At 43.0% G+C, this 25,628-nt stretch overlaps 1 protein-coding gene across 1 annotated transcript in view; it reads left to right on the top strand.

Moving 5' to 3' along the window:
• The window catches only part of PTPRT (protein tyrosine phosphatase receptor type T), a 1,291,533-nt gene that overhangs the window by 453,291 nt on the left and 812,614 nt on the right, over nucleotides 1-25,628 (top strand). Inside the window, exons 4-5 of the mRNA XM_064276097.1 lie at nucleotides 12,546-12,627; nucleotides 23,286-23,401. Of these exons, the coding sequence (XP_064132167.1) occupies nucleotides 12,546-12,627; nucleotides 23,286-23,401 (198 nt within the window). The remainder of the gene's footprint in view (nucleotides 1-12,545; nucleotides 12,628-23,285; nucleotides 23,402-25,628) is intronic.

The raw sequence follows: 25,628 nt of genomic DNA, 5'->3' as shown, positions 1-25,628 counted from the left end.
CTGTCAGGAGGCTTTCAGAAGTGGGTGATAAGTCCACATGTTTGGAGCAGGGACCACCAAGCAGCTCAAGTTACCCCATGATGCCAGGGAACCTCAGATAGCCTGGCAGAGAGGCCTAGATGCACATGTGTGTAACCATGGTTTCTTTTGTTTTCCCCACTCTCATCTTCTCTGCCCATCCATGACGTGGCCAAGAAGCAGAGGTGGGAAATAAGGGAAGTTAGGAAGAGAATGGAAAGAGGAAATGAGGGAGAGAAGAAATGAGAAAAAGAGGAAGCCAGCCCTGGAAAGACTTAATTTCAGTTGATGCAGACGGTAGAGTGGTTATGTGAGTGTTTTCACAGCCCATCACTCAGGCACTCCCTCAGTTTACTCGTCCATTTGTCAGTTATTCAGCAAGGTTCTCTGAGCCAGGCCAGGTACCAGTCCTGCTGAGGTGAGTCAGGCGAGGGCTGGCTTTATACTGGTTGGTGTGGACTGTAGTCCCTCTGGGTCAAGGTAAATCCCTAATCTCTTCTTTAGAAAAGCAATAACTCGTCAGTAAAAGGGAGAACCCTTTGATTTTAACATGTGTGTTACTAGCAATGTGATGTGTTTGACCCTAAATGTTTTGAGGTAAATATCCTTAGGCCTCATTATCTCTATGTGTCTTTCCTCCTTTATGCAGTTTGTTTTAACTAGTACCAGGTCCACAGTCCTTTATTTGAAACTCATGGTGTCAGATGTAGTTCAGAATTCAGAATATTTGGAATTTAAAAGATAATATGTTTGCATCTCTTGCATGTTTTGTAACACTCCCAGTAGGGTCTGAGGCAGCACCCCATCATCAAATATATTACTAATCCCTATAGCAAAACTTCCAGATATACACAAGAGGTGGGATAAATAAAGACCGTAAATAGCATCAGATCAGTTCAGCTTAGAATTTGCTACTAAATTACTTTATATAACTCATAGGTGAAAAAGCTTGTTTTCAGAGCTGTTTGTATTTCAGAGTTGTAGTGAGGGTCATTGCCCTGTATTCACTATCTGCCTGATCGCGTGAGTGGGAGAGATGCTCTTGCCAGTATACCATGGGAAGAATCCCCATTACGTGCCTTGGAGAGTGCATTCTGTGGACCATTCATTCCCCAGGATGCTCCATGATGAAGGATGCTGTGGTCAAAGTTAGGTGCATTTTGGAAAAACTGCACAGTACACCTACTCCCTTCTAGAAGACTCACAGTTGGCCAAGTGCAAGCTTGGAGGAGTCAGAAAGAAACCTGTTTAATTAATTGTCTTAGTTGTAAATTTGACTGTGGACCTCTTTTTTGTACGTGTCTCACTCTAGGGATAGTGTTCTATAGATAGACGGCCCTGGATCCTGGATTGCCTGGGACACTCCTGGTTTATTCCTGTTGTCTTGGTGATTTTGTTGAGCACATCTGTTTCACTCTCTCAAGTGGCCCAGTTTGAATAATAAATTATATAGTTTCTCTGCCCATAGATATTTACAAAATGTGCATTGGCACATGTGGCTTTGGTTCATCTCCATTTTGTAGATCCTTTTCATTTTCTATAAAGCGCCAGATAGAAAATATTGTAGGCTTTGCAGGCCATACTGCCTTTGTCACAACCTCTATTCAACTCTACTGTTATACCATGAAAGCAGCCGTGTGAATGGACATAGCTGTGTTTCGATTAAACTTTATGTGCAAAACAGGTGGTGGGCCAGATTTGGCTTCTGGGTCATGATTTGCTGAATTCTTATGTAGGTGATGAAGTTGTCACCCAGAGATAGACAATGAAGTCCAGGAGCACACAGAAGACCATGGGCAAATCTGGGGCTAGAACCCAGATCCCCCTTCCCCTAGATTTTTGCCGCCATATCATTGGGCAAAACACCAAGCAGCTCTATAAACCCATGTAGGCCCCCAGTTAGCCCTTAGGGATCCAGTTAGAAACTCCTTACCCAGGGCCTGATACAAACAGGTTTAGGATAGGACTACCAGTGGAAGTAAAATGAGCAGAAACAATGACCCAGGAAGGGGGCAGTCCTGCCATTTGCCATACTCTTTGATGAGGTATATGGAAAAAGACACTGCTTAGGCATCCCATATGTCCCAGCCTTTTGGTAGGCATGTTTCCTCTTATCTGTACAATAACTCCTATGTTAGGTAGCAACACATGTTGTCTTCTAGAGTAGGCAATGTTATTGGTAAACTGAAGTCCACATAATCCTGCCTAGGTCCTCTGGCTCCAAGCTCAGTTCTTAAAACACCTACCACCATGAGAAAATGCCCCAACAAATGGTAGAATTTGATCAGCAATAGTGGCCTCATTTTTATGACTTAACCGTAGTATCCCATATAAGGATGGTGGCATCCTTTTCTCCCTTAGCTGGGGTATGTGTCCCCTTTCTGTTTTATGGCATCAAGCACGTATGATATGCCCAGTAAGATAATTGTAGGTATATATGATTATTGGTTATGCAGAGCTCCTTATGGATAGGAACCAAATCTTATTCACTAAAGATGGAAGGGTAAATGGATGGGTGGATGGATGGACAGATGGGCAACAAATAGACATTTTTCATTAATTGAACCAAGATGATAAAGGACAAGAAAACATTAAAACAAAAACAAAACCCATTGCTGTCAAGTCAATTCCGACTCATAGTGACCCTATAGGACTGCCCAACAGGGTTTCCTTGGAGTGGCTGGTGGATTCAACTGCTGACCTTTTGGTTAGCAGCCATAGCTCTTAACCACTGTGCCATCCACAGGATTTCCAAGGAGCAGCTGGTGGTTTCGAACTGCTGATTAATAGCCATAGCTCTCTTAAGCTATCATTTAAGGGATCCAAAGCAACCCCCCTATAAAAATATGAAAGTATGGCCCTCTTCCTAAGAAGAGCCTGGTGAACCAACATTTTCCTATCTTGTGTCTTTTGAGAAACTGTTTGCAGCCCCTTGAAACTTTTGTTGCAGAAATTATCTGCTTGAGGGCTAGAGAAGGTGGGCTAAAACACTAGGTGCTCCCAACCATGGCCTAATATACCCACACAGTCTCCCAAACATGCACACAGCCAGCCTTTTTGAGGGGCTGATCATGAATTCTGGGAAGTTACCTCCCAGCCTCGCCCAGTACCTCATGTATAGGGAGAGGTTTGCACCTCTTCGGGCAAGTCCAATCCTCCATACGCCCCTCAGCAGGCCTCTAACGAAGCTCTGGGGGCTGGGACCCATGCAGTTAATAGTAGGTCCACAATAGCAGCCTTAGGGTGGAATGTCCCACAGAGAAGTTGAGATTACCAGCCTAAGATTTCATTTCCAGTCCCTGTACCCCAGGGACTCTGCCTTCATACACTGAAATGGAGTATCACTGAGTGTATGGGTGGCCTACTTCAGTCCCCCATCCCATTCGGCTTTCTCTGCCCTCTGTGAACACACAGTACCAGAGTAGCTCTCAAGCCTCTTTACCTACTCCTCCAGCTCTTCTCCCATTTCCTGCTTTTGTCCTTCAAGGGCCTTGGTTTGAGTTTCCTTCTGAAAGTGCTTGGCTTAAAGATGACCATCCTCCCTGTCCTAGAACACCTGGGTAGGCCTTTCCATCTCAGGGTCCTGAAAGTCTCCTGTACCCTTGTGGTATCTATCCCTAGGAACTGGAGCTGATACATACTGGATGGAGGGTGGGGGCTTCCTGTGACCAGGGCCCCCACACTGGAAGTCCACTGGTGGGGTGATCTCCACCTGAGATTACAGGTTATCTTCTAGGGCACCTTATGACATGAATAGAGGAGTCTGGTGATTTACATTCACCGGTATTTTGTTGGCTGACAACCTGGGGCTGAGCTGCAGGTATGTAACCTGCTTTTCCTCTAGCCCAAACATTTCCTGGGTTCTCCTCTGCCACTTCCCAAGCGAATACTTAATGCAGTAGAGGCATAGCATGGTGCAGTATTTCTGACACATCCAGCTTTACATGAGTACTGTTGACTCCCCACTCCTCAAGGCATGGAAGGGTCTATCTTACAACAGCTTTCAGGATTTTTCCCTCTGCTTATAGGGTGGTATGCCTAGGATGGGGCCCTTTTTACTCCTGCAGGTTCTGTGAGCATTCTCCTTTGAGCAGACTTCCAGTGAAGGGGGGGAGTGTCCCCCCATTCTGTTCTGGGAGGCACTTTAATCCCAGTTGCATCTGTGGCCTTCACTATGGTATGAACATACTGGATGGACCCTAATTCCATTGTCTTGTGAGTCAGGAGTCTTCCTCAAGGATTCTGTAGGCTATCATTGTCTTCTTCCTTGTACTTCTGCACACCCCACCACCTTGGCTCCTGTACCCACATGTGCCTCTTGGCTCCTGTACCCACCAACCTCCACGTGGACACAAAGCCCAGCATCCACCAGTTTCTACCAGTCCTGATTCACATCAAAGAGTCTGTTGAGTGGAGGAACCTTAGTGGAGACTGGGATGGGTGTCACAGGAGACAGTCACATAGGGCAGCCTAATGCTTTCTGCCTCTGCCAGGCTATATCCCTATTCCCTTGCATTTCCACTCTCATCACCCATCCCCACCCCAGAGTAATGGAAATCATAATAGCTAAGATTAATATCTTACTATGTGTCTTGTAAGCACTTTACCATTATTGACTCATTTAATGAAAATCCAGAACATTCTTTCCCTTGTTTCTAGCAGGATATTAATTTCTCATATTTGAGAAAACTGAGTCTCACCTACCACAATGCTTTATGAAAAAATTCCCAATAGGAATTTTGGTGGATGCTCCTCTGTCTCATTATAGGATTCTTATTGCTGCAAAAGAATGGAGAGAGACCAGTGAACAAATGGATACCTCCATTCTCCCGTGACCAACAATGTGTTCATTCATGGAATATTTATTACTAATTATGATATAGGGTAGATCCCAGGAGATGTTTGAGAAATAGTCAAAGTAGTTGAACAACTTAATCAAGTAAAACTTTGGTTAACTGGAGTCAGAATTCTGCCTAACCAAGTGTTTTGGTTAAATGAGAGCTTAGGCTGTTTTTCCTCAATGTCCGGTAACGGGCATGGCCCTGTAACATGAGCCAGGAGACCAGGGTCCCGGCCCTTGGTCCACCTCTGGCTTTCTTTCTGAGCTGGTAATACAGCTGGTCTCATTTCTTAGTGCTGTTGATAGAATGAGACTGCATAATAAATGGTCAGTATTGCCAACCTTTATTATTGTGGTTATTATCTCTTTTGTTGTTGTTATTACTATCATTCAGTCTCAGTTGATAAGGTACCAAATTCTGGCCAATACCAATCCCTCCAACTGGTATCTTTAACCTCAGTTGACTCCTGCCTCCTCTAGAATCTTATCCAATCAGTACCCACCACCCCCCTTGTATCTTATCCTGATGTTTTCCTGAATAATTCCTCTCCACCTGAAATCATGCTCCAGTCTCTACCATCCTAAAAAATTCTCTGTTGGGCCTTTATGACTTGGCCTCTGTTCTGAACTATCTACTCTGTCTTCTGAGGTCACCTCACCTAGTTCCAAGGCCTTAAATAACATCTATATGCCAAAGTATACACATAGATGTATAACTCTGGTCCTAAATCTCCCATGAGCTCCAGAAACAGATTGCCAGCTTCCTACTCAACATATCCATTCAAATGTTTAATGGACATCTCAAACTTAACATGACAAAAAGGACACTTTGGCCTACCCCAGCTGTTCATGCATACATGTTTATCATCTCATTTTCCCCGTCTCAATATATGGCACCAGAATCTGCCTATTACGTCAAGCCCCAAATTGCCAAGTCCTCATTGATTCTTCTCTGTCCTTCACTCCTCAGCTCTTAATCCAACAGCACTTCTTCTTTCAAAATATCTGTCAAATCATCATCTTATTTTCCTCCCTGTAGCCACCATTGTCGTCCAAGCCATACTCATCTTTTGTGTTGATGACTACAATAATCAACTGATACGTCTCTTTTCTTTCATTTTGCCGCTCGGTTACCCCCTCCCAGTCAATTTCCACAGAGAAGCCAGAAGAAAATGTAAACCCTACTATGTCCTGTGGGGCCCTCATGGCACAGTGGTTAAGAGCTATGGCTCCTAACCAAAAGATGGGCAGTTCAAATCCATCAGCCACTTTTTGGAAACCCTGTGGGACAATTCTACTCAGTCTTATAGGGTCGCTATGAGTCGGAATTGACTCAGTGGCAATGGGTTTGTGTAACAATGTCCTGTAAGGTTCCTGGGTGTCACAAGTGGTTTGCTCTCAGCTACTAACCTAAAGTTTGGTGGTTTGAACCCACCTACCCACTTTGGAAGAAAAGCCTGGCGACCTGCTTGCGTAAAGGTTACAGTCAAGAAAACCCTATGGAATAGTTTTCCTCTGTAACACATGGGGTCACCTTGAGTCAGAATTGACTGGATGGCAATTGCTTTGATTTTATGGTTTACTTTGTCTTGTAAGATCCCATGTCATCTGGCCCCAACTAACACTCCAGCCTTGCTTATATCTCTCCTACTCATGGTATCCTGCCTCATGGCCTTTGCACTTACCACTGCCTCTTCCTTGACTGACTACTTTCATCCTCTTGGTTTCATCTTAATCATCACTTCCCAAGACAGTACCTTCCTGACTGCTCTAAATAGACGCTCTTCCCCATAGCTACTCTTTATCACATTATCCTGGTTTTTTCCTTCATAAAACCAAGGGCAGAAGGAGTTTAATTTTGAATATTTGTTTAATTTCCATTTTCATTCACTAGAATAGGAGGCTCATCGGGGCTAGGACCTTAATTTTCTTGCTTATTTTTATATTTCCAGCATAAGTACCCATGTTTGGTACAGAGGGGACTCTATAAACCTGGAAGAGAGTGAGGGAAGGGGGAGAGAGGAAGGAAGAAAGGGATGGAGGGAGATGCTGGTTTCATTCACGATGGGTTCAGAGTTTAGAGAGTGAAACCATTCATGAACAAGCAATTGCAACGTGGTGTGATAGGTGCTGTAATGGAATTGATTGCATAGTGGTACATGACATAGCAACAATAAAATGCCCAGAGAGACACAAAGAAGTAATGCACTTTAAAGCATTTCATTGTTATTTTGATCTTAAAATAGCTCATTATTATTATAGAAAATTGGGAAGATCCAGAAAAGTACAACAAGAAAATATTCATCCACTAACCTCCCCAGTGTCATTTTTTAGGAAGTTTGCATGCAGAGATTTTATTTACCGTTCTTACTCATCTTTTGTGAATTACCTGCTGAAGTTAATTGCTGATTTTTATTTTGGAGGGTTTATTTCTTTCTTTTGTTGATTCTCAGGAGTTCTTTACACAAAAAAGACTATTAACCTTTTATCTGGAGTGTATATAACAAATAGTATTCTCAGCCTCCCCTTCCTTTGATTTTTAATTTTGTTTCAATCTTTTTTTACCATATAAAACATTCTTTGAAGAAGTTGATTTATAAGCTTTTATTACTAATTTCTAGTTTTAGTGAATTTGGTTAGAAAATGTACAGACCAAAACCTGTATAATTTCTTCTTTGACTCATTTATTGAAGTTCTGTTGGGGCCTATAATATGATCTTTTTGTAAATAATTCATGAACATTTGAACCGAAGTTTTATTCTCCCTTTATATGTGTTAACATATGTCTAGTAAATATTATTATAGTATACACATACTCAACATGTTTTTTCCCTCTTTGATCAGCATCTGAGACATGAGTTAAAATCTACAGACTCTTTTCTCCTTTTGAGTCTCTTGACTCGTGTGTTTTTTAAATGACCACTGTACTCCACTTAGTGGTTCTTCTTTTTCTTTTTTGTTAAAATCTACTTTGATGCTTTTACATTAGTTTTGGAACAACACTTTTTTGTTTATTTGCATTTCCTTATTATATCTCTGTTCAGCTTGTTATTTTTAAGGTTACTGAGTCATTCCGTGTTAGGTGTTTATCTTATAACATACGATTAGGTTTTGTTTATTTAGACGATCGGAGAGCCTTTCTATATTTTAATCCATTTACCTTTGTTGTCACAACAGAAATATATATACTTTTAGTTTTGTCATTTTTACTACACAGTTTTAATGCTTCTTTGTTATTTTTCGGTGTATTTGCTGTGTATGTTCTATTTTTATTTTGTTTTTGTTGAGAATATACACAGCAAAATATACACCCATCCCACAGTTTCTACATGTACAGTTCAGTGACCCTGATGACATCCTTCAAGTTGTGCAACCCTTCTCACCCTCCTTTCCGAGTTGTTCCTTGCCCATTAACATAAACTCACTGCCCCCTGAGTTTCCTATCTAATCTTTCAAGATACTGTTGTCAGTTAGATTCCATGTAGATAGATCTCAAAAGAGCACAGTGCTCAAGGTAGACATTGCTTACTAGTTAAGCTAAACTCTTGTTAGGTTTTAAGAAGACTTCAGGGCATATTTTTTGGTTTAAAGTTTAAAGATTATATTAGGGAGTAGTTTCAGGGGTTTATCAGCCTGTAGGAGGCTGGAGTCCATGAGAATTTAAAATTCTGTTCTGCATTTTTCCCATTCTGATCAGCATTCTTCTATAGAATCTTTGATCAAAATGTTCGGTAATGGGAGCTGGACACCATCCAGTTTTTGTAGTTTCGTGGCAAAGGAGGCAATTGTTCCTGGAGGCAATTAACCGTGCTTTCTGTATCCTCCTCCTATTCCTGACTTTGTTTTCCTCTGTTGCTCCAGGCAAATAAAGACCAATTGTTTTGCCTCGGATGGCCACTTACAAGCTTTTAAGACCCCAGGCACTATACAACAAACCTAGGGGGTAGAACAGAGGCACCAGATACATTATTAGGCCAATTATCTGGGATGTTTCGGGAAACCAAGACCCTAAACCTCCAAACCCGGGAACCAAATTCCATGAGGTGGTTTCTGGTTGCACATAGCAGCCTCAGTAGCTACTCTTTTTTTTTTTTTTGTCGTTGTTGTAACTGCATCTGTCAACCAACTTTTGCCAATTCAACTTTTTACAGGCATATAACTTTTTGAAAGAAATTGCAAAATCAGCTGTGCATCCTACCCTTAATCAATGCAGTGTCTGCATTACCATTAATCCCCCTTTTCCCCCTCCTTCCCATCCCTGGTAACCACTAATAAACTTTGGTCTCTATACATTTGCCTTTTCTTGTCTTTTTATGTAAGCAAGGTCATACAATATTTGTCCGTTTATGATTGACTTATTTCACTCAGCATAATGTCATCAAGCTCCATCCATATTGTAGCATTATCACGACTTTATTTCTCCTGCTGACTTTTTGATTTTTTCTTCTATGAACTCTGATTTTGGTTACCTTTGAATTATTAAAAAATCAGTAGACACATGATTATTTATAGAAGGACTTTCTGTTGACTTTCCTTCACCAGGATGAGACAAGGATCACACTTTTCTTTCTGCAAGCTCTACCCCTACCTCCTGCACAATTTTGTTCATTGAGTCTCACTAAAGGACCCTGCTGTCTTAGTAAACCACTCTTCTGGAGTGGCTATCATGCTTTGCTAGCTGCTGTATGTTTGGTATGATCCCCCAAGTCTCTTTATATAATTTCCCCAGGTACCATGTCCTGTCTCAGTGATAGGTCTTACCACCCCAGGAAGCTGCCTTTCACAGCCTTCACTATCATCACCATGAGTTCCTGATCACTTGTTAGAACTGCTGAAGCCCCAAGCCTGATTGAGACCATTTCCCTCTGAGTCCAGGGACCTGGAGTGACCCCAAGTTCCACCTGGAGGTTTTCTTGTTGGTATTATCACCCACCTTATATTCCTTCCACCGTAAGAGGGTTTCCATTGGCTTGAACATAGGGGAGGAACTAGGGGTAAAAGACAGGAAGCAGAGTGTCCATTTTGAAGGATATTCAAAGGAGGTCCCTAGATGGTGTTAATGATTTGTCCGTGGCTACTTACTGAAAAATTGTCAGTTCAAATCCATCCAGTGTTGCCACTGAAGAAAGGCCTGGAGATCTACTTCTTTAAGATTATAAAAAAAAAAAAATAGCCATTGAAAAACCCATGGAGCGTAGGTCTCTGAAACATGTGGGGTTACCATGAGTCGAATAGACTTGAAGGCAAAAGGTAAGGTGGTAGAGGCGAAAAGTGATGAAGGTTTGAGCCAGAGCTGTGACACTGACGTCCAACTGGCTTTGATTTACAAAAATGGCCGCCTCATATGGTTCAACATAATAGCAAAGATGGAAAGATATGGAAGGGTCTGAGAAATGCTAAGAAAAAAGAATCAAAAAGAAAATGAATGCGAAGGTCAGGGAGAAGGAGGAGCTAATCAAATGCCCAGATTCCCATCTTGAATGATTGTGTGTGTCACTTCAAGGTCCATATTTAAGGAAGGATGGCCTGTTTGGCAATGACGGAGAGGGTTTGGTAGGGAAAATGCTCATATCTGTTGCATATTGATTGAGTTTGAGGTAACTATGTGACATCCAGGTGGAAATACAGAGCTGTGAGCTGGATAAGTGAGACCAATGTTCAGGTGAAAGGTCTGGGGTGTAGAGCTGGGCTTGGAGGTTTTCAGCCATTGAAGGAAGATGAGTAGAGAAGGCTTCCATTTGAAGAGCAGGTATAGGAGAACTAACTGTTCACAAGGAAACCTGTGGTAGAATAGTCCCAGATTTATGAGAAAAACTATGAGAGTGAAGTGTCACCTGAGAGCATCCAGAAATGAAGCGACGAACATTGACAATTGTAGAAGAATGGCACAGTATTAATAAGTATAGCAAACATTTCTTGTTAACTTACCATGTTTAAGGCACTATCCTAAGCATGTATATTAACTCTTTTCATCTTCAGAATGACCCCATGAGGTAGATACTGTAATTACCTTGGTTTTACAGATGAGGAAACTGAGGTACAGAGCAGTGAGGTAACTTGCCAAGGTCACACACTAGTAAGTGACACACTAAGGGCTAGAACACAGGCCTTCTCATTCCAGAGCCAACCATTACATTATTTTCCTTGTTAAAGTAAGATAAAGATTGAAAAATATGTATTGGATTTAGCAATTAGGACATTATTAGTATCAGACATGAAAGCAGTTTCAAGGGGAGTGTTGAGGACGGTGTCTAGATTATAGCAGATTGAAGTTTATAGTGGGGAGTAAGGGCGTGTTGAGGATGAGTGTAGATAAAACTATTGAGAATTTTAAAATGTGATTGAAACAACTGGGCCGTGTTAGAGAAGAAACTACTGCCAAAGGATAGTTTTTAAATAGGAGAGGCCCAAGCAGTTACATATGTCAAGGTCGGGGATAAAAAGTTGGGTCTGGACATAAAGGGAAGAGGGAAAGAGGTCCAAGAAGAAACAAAGAGGTTGGAAAATATAGCAGGGGTCTGGGTCAAGAGCAGAGATGTGTCTTGCAAAGAGTAGACGGGGGTAGGTGTGGATGTAGATTGGATCGATGGGTAAGAAGTTAGAGCTCAACCCTTCTCTTGTCTTGCCTTTTGAAAATGTGGCAGACAGTCTGGGAGTGGAGGGGTGGATGTTGAAAGGGGACATTGTGGGAAATGCAGGAGTAGAGAAGGCAGATTTGTGATGGAGTTCGCGAAGTTGAGATTGAGGTGTAAAGGAATTAAGGCTGTAGATGAGAGGGGTATTGTTGATTAGCCAAGGTGGTTGATAGAGCCTGGGCTTATTGAGAATACACAGAGGTCCAGGAAGGCGCATATAGCCTCTAGAAAATTAGAGGCCAAGGGTACCATGTGCAATTGAGAAGCAGGTTTAAGAGTAATGAGTTGGGAAAGCACTGTGGCGTAAAAGGCTGTGCCAAAATGTACAAAGATGGAATTTTGAATTTATGGAGTGGGGAGGGACAGATTTGGGAGTGTGGCTGGTTAGAGAAGACCATTGGCATTGAGAGGCCATGTTGCCCACACCTGTCTCCTAGGTGAAGGTAGAGGTTGGGTAAAAGGAAAGCAGTCAACTTAATTATAAAACCTTTACTGAAACAAGCAGTATGGGTGGGAGTCAGAGTAGAGATTTCAAAGAACTTGTTGTCCTCTGATCCCTGGATACCAACAGGTAGGACGTGGCTTATTTTCAAGAGGTGTTATTAAGAAATTCCAGTGTAATATGTTCCTTCGGGATGTAGAATCAAATCAGTGTAAACCCTCCCAGTAACCTTCTCCCTCACCCTTCACAAGAAAGTTGGGCTATTAGGAAGTAATTCTTCTTTGTGCTTCACTTGAAACCACAGTGAGAAAGGTACAGATTAGGGTCTTGAGGCCAGGTTTGGGTTGCTTCGTCTGTATCCAAGCGTTATGTCTGAAATTCATTACATTCCATGTGGCTGAATATTCCTTTGATAGTCACCAGAGTTTGACCATTTTACATTGTCTTGAAAATCCAAGCCAATTGCCAGGGTAATGTCCTATCCTAAAGTAAAGTCTCTTTGATTGGTTCTGACGGGAAACTGTAATAGAAAGGTTTGGGGGATGGGCCACTGCTATGATGAATGTCTACAACCACTTCTGTGAAATTGACTCTTCGCTGTGTGTTGCAGGTGATATTTGAATCCGTCTCTTTGAAGGGTCATCCTGGCTACATCGCAGTGGACGAGGTCCGGGTCCTGGCTCATCCATGCAGTAAGTCTATTTCCTTCTCCTGTCACAGCCTTGCTCCGTGCCAGACTGGGGAGCGCAGAGGCTGCAATCCACCCTATTCATTCAGCTCACAAACATCTCTCTCTCTCTCTTTTAATCCTGCAAAAATGCTTACATACTCAATGCAATCAGTCCTGAATAAATCCATAATTTTGCCAGCCCGTTCAACAGGCAACACCTACAGAAATTTGCAGAGAGTGGCAAAACATCTTCGTTCGCATCTCTCTCCATTATTAAGGGAGTCTAAAGTCCTGATTGTTTATTAGTGGGATTCAGACCACTGAAGTGGAAGAATTAGAGGGCTTTGGATAGAATCTTGTGCAATTGTCTTAAAAAAAAAAAAAAACAACACCAAAACACTGAGCAAATTAGCACACTGTTCACTCACAGGGAAAAGTACCCCAAAGCTATTAATTCTTTAAAAATAATTTTAAGTACACTCATCAGCTCCGTGTAGGCGTAGGGAGAGATTTCTCATAGTGGTTAGCACTTATAGTGCCGTGTCAAGAGTCCTCAAATGCATGCCACTCCTCCCTGCCCATCCAGTTTCCTCTAAAAGTTCTCTTTCTGCTGTATTTAGTCAAAGATGCTTAAGTGTGTTTTGGTAGGGAACAGCGGTTCTTGGGTTCATTAAATCTCAGAGGAGACATGTTTCTGGTGCAGGTAGTTAGAATGATACCATACCTACTGATACTGATGCATGGTGAAATATGGTCATAATCCAAATGACATGCATGGGGTTTATAGTAACCCCTACAAGGGCTAACTGAGATACCAGTTTGTTAGCATTCTCCAGATTGGAGATTTCCATTGGTTTCTTGGTAACCGTCTGGTTCAATCCATAACAGGGACCATGTTGTTGTGTGCCACTGAGTTGATTCCAACTCATGGCAACCCTATAGGACAGAGTGGAACTGCCTCATAGGGTTTCCTAGGTTGTAATCTTTATGAGACCAGATTGCCAGATCTTTTCTCCCGTGGAATAGCTGGTGAGTTCAAACTTCTCCCCTTTTGGTTAGCAGCTGAATGCTTAACCATTACACCACCAGGGCTCAATAACCCTAAATAGCCCTTAGTCATGCTATGGGCTATGTGTAGTTTCCTGCTGTCTGAAAAGACACCATGTGCCCTCTCTAGTCCTCGTCTTTTAATTCTTTCCCATTTTGGGGGCTATTCTCACTTTGGTCTCATCCATGTTGCTTCAATTGAAATGACTCCTTCCACGTCTGCTGCGTTGAATTTGTCAGGCCCTCAAGCATCATTTTCTTCCTTGCCCTGGACTAGAATACCATTGTCTGACTCATTGTCTCAGAGCACCTTCTCTTAGAGAATTTGGGACAAGTTCCCAGGGGTTTAAAGAAGACAATGTTTTCGGTAACTATTTTATGGCTGTGCAAGAGAGACCCCTCCCCAGAAATCAACCAGCATCTCAGGAATGAGTTCATCCTACTGGACTCCCTATTATTGTGGCTATAGACTTCTACCTTCTGGGTTATTCTCTGAGCTTTTAGGATGTTCCTAAAGGTGTCTTTCCATTCCATCATGCCTGAGAAATATCTCTGCTGTACCAAGCCTCATGTAAAGAAGGTCCCAGAAATCTCCCCAGCTATGCAGGGTTATATAGTGGATATGCAGTTGATTCCCCTCACAGGATTAAATTCCTTCAACTCCTGGGAGTTAGCATCAGCTGCCCATTGGAGAATAATCTTTAGCCTAAGACTGGGCAAATCTGTTGGAAGAGATGTACCCTACCTGTGGTCCTTTAAACCTCACACACTCAACCATGCTATCCATGAGTTTGAGACAGTCTTTCTGAAAAAAGTCTTTGCCCTTCCCCAGGACCTGCACTCACCCCATCTCTGCCTCTTAGAGAGTGCTTATGTTTGGGGTGTCCAGTTTCATTCCTGCTTCTTACCCTATGCTTGATGTTTGGACTTTGTCTTTCAAGTACGTGACCCTTGTCCTCTCCCAGGAGATTCTGGAAAATTTCTAGGAGAACATGGCATGGGGGAATCTCTCCTTGGCTCCCAAAACTCTATGCTGTAATGAAAATTTTAGTCTCTGCTATGATGCCCAACCTGCCTCTTGTCCCAGCCCCAGCTGCCTTTAAGGACAGATTGATAAAAGCTCTGCCTTAGCTCCAAGCACGTGGTTTGCAATCAGAGGCAAATGCTTCCTTCTCTCTGATAAATCTTCATGGGAGGGGGTTCTCTGCAGCGCGTTTGGTTGCCTTTACACCCTTAAAGTCTCTTAACTCCTTCTGTAATCTTCCTTTCATTGGGGCTGCTCCTGAATTTAGGATTCCCCTGACATCCTCATACTCCTCCTGCTGAGGAATGTGGGTTGCATGCTTATGGAATTGGCTGAAAGACAGTTACCCAGCAAATGGCCCGTGGGATATATTTCAGGAAGACGTGATGCTGGCTGTGTTCCTGTGAAACGTGCTTAGGCCAAGTTCAGTCTCCATGCTTAGGCAGCTTAAGTGTAAACTTCCAGATATCACAATGTGAGGCCCCTGTGACAGTGGCCAGAGTTGGAAAAATTCCATTTATCTGTATGTACAAATACTGGCTGTGTATACAGTCCTCAGAGGTACGTACATAGCTCATGAGTCACATAGGATTGACCAAGGTCTAGCAAAGACCGCTTTCTGAAGACCTGTGGTCAGTCCATACCTAGCCCAGGTTTTTATTCATCATTTCCCTCAACAAGTAAAGTACTGAGCACCAGCTATGTGTCAAGCACTATGCTGGGCACTGGGGATGGTTCAGTGACCAAGAAAGGTTAGGTCTTTATCCTCATGTGTGTTAGCAGGAGAGGCTGAGAAAAGAAAGCGTAAAATAAGTAATTTCAGATAGTTTAGATGACTATAATCCGGTGATACGGGGTGGGGGGGGTTATTTAGAGGAGTCAGGAGAGGTGTCTTTGAAGATGTGACTTGAGCTGGGACCTAAATCATAGGAAGGGGCTCATTATAGAAAGATTTGGGCAGGGTGGCATTAGAGGCAGAGGAAACAGCAAGTTCGTAGGCCTTTCCCAGGAGAAAGTGGTCTGAGTTATCACTGCACAGTGAGCCAGGTCCTGACCTTGAGTGCCTTGGATGACATCCTAAGCAATTTAGATTGTAATCTAAGTGTAGGGAGGTGTCACTAGAGGGATATCTGTTGGTGAATGATATCATCTCATTTAAGAAGCCCTGGTGCTAACCAAAAGGTCAGCAGTTTGAGTTCACCAGCTGCTCCTTGGAAACCCCATGGGGCAGTTCTACTCTGCCCTATAGGTTCACTGTGATTTGGAATTGACTCGATGGCAATGGGTTTGGTTTTTTTGGGGGTTTGGGTTTTTTGGTGGCACAGTGGTTAAGCTGTCAGCTGGTCACTGAGAGGTTGGTGGTTTGAACCCATCTGGTGGCTCTGCAGAAACCCTGGTGGTGTAGTAGTTAAGTGCTATGGCTGCTAACAGAGAGGTCAGCAGTTCGAATCTGCCAGGTACTCCTTGGAAACTCTATGGGGCAGTTCTACTCTGTTCTATAGGGTCACTGAGTGGGAATCGACTTGATAGCAGTGGGTTTGGTTTTTTTTTTGGTTTGGTGGCTCTGCAGAAGAAAGATATGGTGATCTGCTCCAATAAAGATTACAGTCTAGAAAACCCTATGGGAGCACTTCTACTCCGTCACATGGGGTCACTATGGGTCAGATATTGGTGGCACCAATAACAACTGCAGTAATCTCATTTAAGTGTTAGAAGATCACTTAGGCTGCTAAATGGAGAAATAGCTGAAGGTGAATGGAGAAGAATAGGTCTTAGGAAGGCATTGCTAAAGCCCATGCGTGAGATGGTGGTGGCCTGGACTAGGGTGGTAGAGAGAGATCCATCCACTCATTTATTAGCATGCCATCCATACCAGGCAATATTCTGGGTCTATGGGAGTAAGTCAGATTCATTCCTGGCCCTCCATGGGAACCCATTAAAGTGAAAGAGACTGAAAACCAAACAATCAATCATGTAATCCTATGCTATAATAACAGTGAGCAGTACTATGAAGAAACAGAACCTAGAGCTGGAGACAGGTGTACAGATTTGAGGTATATATTTAGGAAGTAGAGCCAACTGGTCTTGTTTGATGAGTTAGACTGGGAGACAGAGGCATCAAAGATGGTGTCCTCCCAAATTACTGGCTTCAGCACCTGGGTTGTATGAGTCTGGGGGAAAACTGAGTCTGAGAGCCAACTTCCAAGGTGCTAACCATGGCCCTGGGGACTGTCCATTGGCTCATGTGTCATGCAGGATGCTAGTGGCTTCTGAACTGTCCTTCAGACTGAAAGTGCTTTTCCCCACCCCTAGCTTTAATGTTAATGCGTTTATGACTTCACCCACAGATCATTAAAAATTTAACTGTACTGAGAAATACACACTTCCTTTCTGTCCTCAGGCTTTTTAATTCTCCACTTCTGCCTTCCAAAACAGTTTTTCCATTAACACATGGTCAGAGTTTATCAATAAGTGATTCCACTAAATATTCTAAAAGTTCCAGGGGGGTGTGTGCCTGATTTGCAACTGTGTCCTCAATCGATCTGAGCTGGAGTTATGATATTAAATGCTTGCCTCGCAGCTTCCAAAAAAAAAAAAAAGCAACCGAAAGACAGGCGTCATACTCAAAGGGAATTGTTTTCTGTTGCAAACCGAAACCTTTCGTTTCTGTTTTAAAGCCGACTTAACATTTTTGTGTTATTCTAAAAGTATTTTAGCCATAGTTACCCTCTGCTGCCATTTCTCAGTGTTGGCTATTAGTGGGGCCATGTCAGTTATAACCGTGTACGATAAATGTCAGCAGGCTTTTCCACTCCATTTCAGAGTCTCCAGCTCCTAGGTTGACTTTTAGAATTTTTTAACCTTTTTTTTTTTTTCTCTCCACACAACGTTGAGGGGCCATGTCTCAGAGACCACAGAGTGTCTGCAACACGATTCTAGTGTGTGCACTGTGCCTTCCTCTCGCTTGTGTGGCTTCCTACTGAGCACTGTCAGGTTTAAAGAGCGAGAGAAAGGGCACAGTAATATGGCTTCAGACGCCACACCGACATCCACAGGTGCTTAAATGTCACCAGCGTCAGGGCATTTTGCTCCAAATGCACAACCAGGTTTCTGTTAATTCCTATTCAGTGGGATTCTGTCGTGGGTTAAATTGTGTCCCCCCAAAATATCTGTCAACTTGGCTCGGCCATGGTTCCCAATGTAGTGTGGTTGTCCTCCATTTTGTGGTTGATACGATTTTCCTATGTGTTGTAAATCCTAATCTCTGCCTGTGGTTAATGAGGCAAGATTAGATTATGTTAAAGAGGATTAGGGTGGGATGTAACACCCTTAGACTCAGGCCACATCTCTGATCCAACCTAAAGGGAGTTCCCCTGGGGTGTAGCCTGCACCACCTTTTTATCTTAGAAGAGATAAAAAGGAAAGAGAAGGGAGCCTAGCGTTGGGGGACTCATACCATCAAGAAAGCAGTGCTAGGAGTGGATTGTGTCCCTTGGACCTGGGATTCCTGAGCGGAGAAGCTCCTAGTTCGGAGGAAGATTGATGAGAAGGATTTTTCTCCAGGGCTGACAGAGATAAAAAGCCTTATTTTTCTCTGATGCCCTGAATTTGGACTTCTAGACTATGAGAGAATAAACTTCTATTTGTTAAAGCCGTGCATTTGTGGTATTTCTGATACAGCAGCACTAGATGACTAAGGCAGATCTCATTTTGGGGGAGCCGGATCTCAGTGGGAAAAAAGTGTGGAATGCTTAAAACCACGAGCTGGTGGCTGACCTGGGCCCAGTGTCAACCATGTTTGCTGAATTGAAGCTGGTGGAATAATCCCTTTCCCAGAGCTGCAGATGCTGGGGGGGAATAATAGGTAAGAATGCATGTAGTTCAGGAATAGAGTGAAAGGCAAGGGGGATGGAAGAGGAAGGGCCAGAGAGGCCAGGAGGTCAAACAAAAGGTTAAACAGGTTTCCCACATAAGGAGGGGCCCCCGAGAAGGACATCTGTCACAAGATAGTGGCCAAGGCCAGGGGCTCACAGAGCAGAGACAAGTATAGGAATGTGCAGTGAGTGCGAAGCAAGAGGAGGATGCGTTGGTACGTGCTGGGGTCTGTTGGGAACTGCGTACCAGGATTGGCTGTCATGGGATCCCCATCGCGTGATGCATGGAAGGGTGGGAGGCACCACTGGATTTATGGGGCCTGGCCAGGGGGAATTGTTTCAGAGGTCTTACATATGAGCTATGTATTAGAGACCACAAACTGATAGAACATGCCTGCAGACATGTTTTGTTAAACCTACACTATGTTATAATAAAATTGTGTTAAGATTTTAACATGATAGAGTTCTCATAAAATCTGTATTTCTTTCTTGCCCTGAGAAATCAGATGTTTGGCAACCCTGAGCAAGCACTCTCACATAGCCTCCCTGTCCTATATAGATTTCAGTAGCGGCTGCCCCTTCCATTGGACACAGGGTTTCTCTCCAGTTTTCCCCAATCCCCACCACTCTTTATTGCTTCCCCCCACCCCAGCCCTGAGGCTGGTGTCAGTTACCAGTTATTCTTGTGCTTGCAACATTGATTTCTTAAACCAGAGAACTGTTTTTTGTACTCAAGTCTCTATCAAAAGAGGGAAAACAAAAGATGGAGCAAGGAGGTGGTGGGAGTTTTGTTTTGTCTGTTCTTTACAATTGAACCACTTCATTTGTTTACATAACTGCCTGGCTCCAGTAGGCATGTGGGTTTGACATCCCTGCTGTAAATCATTAGTGTTCCTCTAGAATATTTACACTGTTAACTGTTGGCTGTTGTCCAGTCAGCCCCAACTTATGGTGACCCCGTACACAATGGAAGGAGATACTGCCCTATCCTATGCCATCCCATGATTGGTTATGGATTGGACCATTCTGATCCATAGAGTTTTCATTGGTTGATTTTTGAACGTAGATCACCAGGCCTTTCTTCCTTGTCTTAGTCTAGAAGCTCTGCTGAAACCCATTCAGCATCATAGCAATGCACAAACATCCATTGACAGATGGGTGGTGGCTGTGCATGACGTGCGTTGGCCAGGAATTGAACCCGGGTCTCTCACAGGGAAGGTAAGAATTCTAACACTGACCAACCACTGCCTCCCATATATTTACCCTGCAGTTGTTGTTAGGTGCCATCAAGTCAACTTCGACTCACAGTGACCTTATATGACCAAGTAGGACTTCCCCATAGGATTTTCTAGGCCATAATCTTTGTAGGAATGGGTCGCCAGGTCTTTCTCCTGTGGAGCTACCGAGTGGGTTCTAACTGCCGACCTTTAGGTTAGCAGCCCAGTGCTTAACCTGTGTGCCATTAGGGCTCCTTCTACTTATACTAAACCATAAAACCAAATCCATTGCTATCAAGTCTATTCTGACTCATAGTGACCCTATAGGACAGTGTAGAACCGCCCCTGTAGGATTTCCAAGGAGCAGCTGGTAGATTAGGACTGCTGACCTTTTGCTTAACAGCCGAGCTCTTAACCACAGTGCCACCAGGGCTCCATACTAGGGGCCACTAAATGACTGAAGGCTCTACCACCTAGAAGGCAGGGAGGAAGACAGATTGGAGATGAAAGAATCAAAGCAAAATGTTTGCTGCGAAGGGAGAAAAGGAGAGAAGGCAGAGCAAGCAGGGGACATTGATCCAGGGAAGACCATTTCTAGATGCACATTTCAGAGGTTAAACCATTCATTCACCCAGTGTCCTGAAGGGCAAGGGAAGAATGTTCTTTGGAAAGTGGGGGAGCCCCAGAGGAGGGACACTTGCCCCTGGATGCAAGTCCAAGGGGGCACCAGACCAGGCATGGAATGACATTCCACAAATATGAAAGACGCCTGACTGAGGCAGCGGAGCAAGAGGCGTTGGAGGGTTTTCTGCTTACCTGCTTACTTGTCTCTATCAACCTTGACTCATTTTGAAATTGCGGGGGGTGGGGTGGGGGGCGCAACTTAGAGATTGCCTCTGGGCGCTCATTATCATCCCTACACTCCTGTGGTAAGGTTACCACAAAGCCTCCAAAAGCCTCCTACATTGGAGCCAAGACTCCACTCTCCCTTTCTCCGTGGGGTGGATGTTCCTTACCTCTTGAAACCTGTGGGTTAAACGGGCTTACAAGGCTCACTCTATTCTCACTTGAAGAATTGACTTGAACTGATAGTTCCAAAAATAACTTCATGAAATTATACAGGAGAGTGAAAAGGAAACAATTTCAGACAATCAAAGCAGCATGACATTTGTCAGGTTTATGAGAAGCAAGAATCTGAAACTCTGAGCAGCCCAGAAGAAGTGGCCTTCCCTGGGCCTCAGGCCCTTGACACTACTCTAGCCTTTGGGGTTCCAAGGGTAGCACAAGGGGGGGTCTCTGAGCTGTTGTCATTAGTTTAAAAACCTGAGCAGAAGTCTATGTTTTTTCACAGCACGTCTTCCTAATCATGCCAAGGTTCTTGGCTTCTGCTGAACTTTACAGGTGGTAGCAGTTTGGTGGAGAAGATAGTTCAAAACATGAAGCCTGTGGGGAAAAATAGCAAGGAAAGAGATCATTTACAGTCAAATATTTGAGAGCAACAGGAGGGGCCTGGAACAGCAGCACAACCCTTCCTGGGCCTCGTGTCTGTCTGATGACGCCATCTTCTTTCCTACTGGCCAGGAAGCAAGAGAACGTGCTATCTAAGTGTGGAGATGTGGGCCAAAACAGACCTGGGACTGAATTCTGGTGCTGCCTCTTACTAACACTATGTAGTGTTGAACAAACTAAACTTTTTGAACCTTGGTTTCTGCTTCTCTTAAAGAGAAATAATAGACTGTATTTTACAGGGGTGTCATGAAGTTTAATTAGATAAATCATGTAAAGCCTTGAGCATAGTGTGTTCTACTTAGGAGCTTTCAATAAAAGACTTTATTGCTATTATTCATCTCTCTGGACATTTGACTTCTTCTGGAAAGTAGGCCAAAGGCCTTTGTTGAATCTACTTGATCACCTTAGAGCTCTCAACATGGCCCCAGTCCAGGCAGTATACCCAGTTAGTTCATCTATGATTTGGTTGATGGTGGTAGGGATCGTTGGCACCTTTAACCTCGATGAAGAAGCTCCTTCTACTAGACTTAGGTTATTAGTTCACCCATTGCTGGAGAACTCACTGAGGTGAGGACCTCTCTCCACAAGAAGAAAAGAGACATGCCCAAGTTAGCCAACATAAAATACATGCTTAATCCTAGAGTTGGGTGCTCACAAACACCATGTGTTTCATTTGAAAGTCCTTTCCCCGTTGCTATGCCCCGTCCAGAGTGAACGTCCCATCTCCCTCCCATGCTTGGGAGGTGTCATAACTTAGAGTTAAGAGTCTAGACTCAGAAGCTAGGCCACTTGGGATTGAATGTGGACTCTGCTACTTACGGTTCTGACCCTAAGTAAGTTTCTTGACCTCTCTGTGCCTCAGTTTGTTGTTGTTAGGTGCCTTTAAGTTGGTTCCAACTCATAGTGGCCCTATGTACAACAGAACAAAACACTGCCTGGTCCTGTACCATCCTCACAATCTTTGCTATGCTTGAGCCCATTGTTGCAGCCACTGCCTCAATCCATCTTGTTGAGGATCTTCCTTTTTTGCTTACCCTCTACTTTACCAAGCACGATGTCCTTCTCCAGGTACTGGTCCCTCCTGATAACATGCCCAAAGTATGTGACATGAAGTCTCACCATCCTCGCCTCTAAGGAGCATGCCGGCTGTACTTCTTCCAAGACAGATTTATTTGTTCTTTTAGCAGTTTGTGGTATATTCAGTATTCTTCACCAACACCATACCATGCCTCAGTTTACTCTTTGTAAAATAGGGATAATCCCACTGCCACCTTCATTGGGTTAAACAAAGTTACTGCACATGGTACCTATCACATCGTAAACACTAAATGTTATCTGGTAATATTCTCTTCCTCCATCTCTACTTCATCCTCTCTTTGTCTTCATTAGATCTTCATCATCACCAAGGCCAGGCATGCGGGTCTCAGGCCTAAAGATGCTTGGCTTTAGCTTTCTTCTTTCTGTTCATCCAGGCCTCAGGGCAGACTCCTCCATAGTGAGTGTCCATTCACCTCACTTCTACTTTCTTCTCAACTTTTGGTTCTATGAGTCTACCTTTCATCCAGGGCCAGCCCCAGGGTAACAGTCAAATCGGACATATTCTAGGGATGTTCGGACTAATAGAATAGTACAGTATTATGCAGCAGCTAAGAAAATGGACTTCAAGAGTCCCAAAGGACTGGATTCTTGTCTTGGGTTCTACACTTTTGGCAGTCTGATTGTGCCAAAGTATGTAACTTCTAAGATGCTTCATTTTCTGATCTGTGAAATAGGAATATTGCCCATGTCATGGGGTTTTCTGAGGCTTAAGTAAAATGATATATGAAAAGCTCTTAGTTAAGGCTCTGAATGGTTCACAACTCATTGTAAGTGATCAGTAAATACTGGCTTTTCACTGACCCAGGACACTTCCCAGACCCAAATGCCCCTTTTGAGCTTCCATCCATGGTAGGGAAGTGGTACAGGCTGCTGAATCCTCTGCTTATATGCTCTTTGGTTTCTCCCTTAGGAAAAGCACCTCACTTTCTGCGGCTCCAAAACGTTGAGGTGAACGTGGGGCAGAATGCCACATTTCAGTGCATTGCTGGTGGAAAGTGGTCTCAGCATGACAAACTTTGGCTCCAGGTAAGGATGGGGGAGGCCTCCTGCTTATACATGCCCATCCCCTGGCAAGAGGAAAGTGTGTGCTATGATGAAGGGATTGCTGGGTAAGGGGAGGAAATGTTTATTGAGCACTTCTACTCCTTGGCTGGTGCTTTGCATTCATGATCTTGTTAATTCTTAGCTACAATTAGGTGGGCGTTATTATGCCCATTTTACAGATGGAGGAACCGAGGCTACAAACTGAAAAGTGCTGGAAATAGGATTTGCACCTATGACCTTTCCCAACTTCCTTCTAACAAGCTTTGACCTTTAAACCCAGCTTCCAAGGGCTAAGGCAAATGGAATATTTTAGGTTCCGGGTATGTGGCATCATAAAATTTTGACTGGAAGGACCTTGGATGTCCAGTGGTCTAGCAGTTTCCAGTCTGGGGGGTAATACCCCGCTACAGGATCAGAATAAAATCAAAGAGACACCCTTTCCCAGAAAATGAGCAAACCAACCTGTTCTCTAGCTGAACAATTCTATCAGGGAAGTCCACCAGGAAAGTGCTTTAAGTTTAGTTCTGTTTTCTTATTTCTTCTCATTGACCCAACTTCCTAAGAGAGATAAGAAACGATCTCTTTGGTAGGAGCTAGGGACCGGGGGCAGGCACATACTAGAATACAAAGTGTTATAGCATTCGGTGCAGTCCTGTCAGTGCTGACACGGAAATACCAAGTTCTGGGGCAGCAGAGAAGTTAGAGCTGTGCCTCTCAATGTGTCAGTCACTAGACACGTGTGGCTGTTTGAAAGTTTTTATTTTTAAACATCTTTGTTGAGGTACAGTTGACATACAGTGTTTAAAGTTTACGGTTCAGTAAGTTTTCACATATACATACATGTGACACTATTACCACAATCAAAATTATTGGAACTACTGATCCGTTTTCCTGTCATGGAATATTAGTTTGTGTGTTTGAACATTTTATATAAATGAAATCATAAAGTAGGTACTAATCTTTTACTCGACATAATTCCTTTGAGATTCATCTGTGTTATCGTGTATATCAAGAGCTGCTTTTTTTCCCCAGAATAATATTCCATTGTATGGATATACCACATTTTAACGGTTTATCTATCAACGTTCATTTGGGTTGTTTTCAGTTTGGGGCTATTACCAAAACCATCTGTGGACACTCATGTGCAAGTCTTTATGTGGACATGTGCTTTCATTCCTCTTTGGTAAATATCTAGAAGTGGAACAACTGAGTCATATAGTAGACGTGTATTTAACGTTTTAAAGATCTGCCAAACTTTTTTCCAAAACGATTGTATCATTTTAGCCTCCCACCAGCAGAGCACGAGAGCTCTGATTGCTGCATGTCCTCAGCAGCACTTGATATGGTCAGTTTTTTCAGTTTTAGCTATTTGAATAGGTGTGTTGAATTGGAATCTACTCAACGGCCAAAGGGTTTTTTTTTTTTTTTTTTTTTTTGTGGTATTTGAGTCCCTGGATGGCACGAACAGTTAAGTGCTTGGTTACTAACCAAAATGTTGGCAATTTAAATCCACCCACAGGCACCTCAGTAGAAGGGCCTGGTCATCTACTTCCAAAAGGTCACAGCCATTGAAAACTATAAGGAGCACATTTCTACTTTGATAAAACATGGTGACGCCATGACCCAGAATCAACTCGATGGCAACTGTTTTGGGATGTTTGTGGTAGTATCACATTCTGGTTTCGATTTCTATTTCCCTGATAACTAATACTGTTGAATATCTTTTCATATGCTCGTTTGTCATCCTTATATTGTCTGTGAAGTGTCTGCTCAAAAGTTTTGTTCATTTATTATTGGTTTGTTTTGTTAATGTTGAGTTTCGAGAGTTCTTCGTATGTTCTGAATACAAGTCCTTTATCAAATACACGCTTTGCAAATATTTTCTCTCCGTCTGTGATTTGTCTTTTCATTCTCTTAAGGGAATCTTTTGAAAAGCAGAAATTTAAAATTTTGATGAAGTCCAGTATATCAGTTTTTTTCTTTTATCGATCTTGTCTTTGGCATTATTGCTAAGAAATCTTTGCCTAAGCCAAGGTCACAAAGATTTTCTCTTGTGTTTTCTTCTAGAAAACTAGGTATTTTATAATTTCAGTTTTTACATTTAAGCCCATGATCCATTTTGAGTTAATTTTTTTAATACGGTGTAAGGTATGCGTAGAGGTTCATATATTTGCATGTGTATGGGTATACAAGTTGTTCCAGCACCATT

Source organism: Loxodonta africana, chromosome 24, assembly GCF_030014295.1.
Source record: "Loxodonta africana isolate mLoxAfr1 chromosome 24, mLoxAfr1.hap2, whole genome shotgun sequence".
Classification (NCBI taxonomy): domain Eukaryota; kingdom Metazoa; phylum Chordata; class Mammalia; order Proboscidea; family Elephantidae; genus Loxodonta; species Loxodonta africana.
This window is presented reverse-complemented; position numbering and strand designations above follow the sequence as displayed.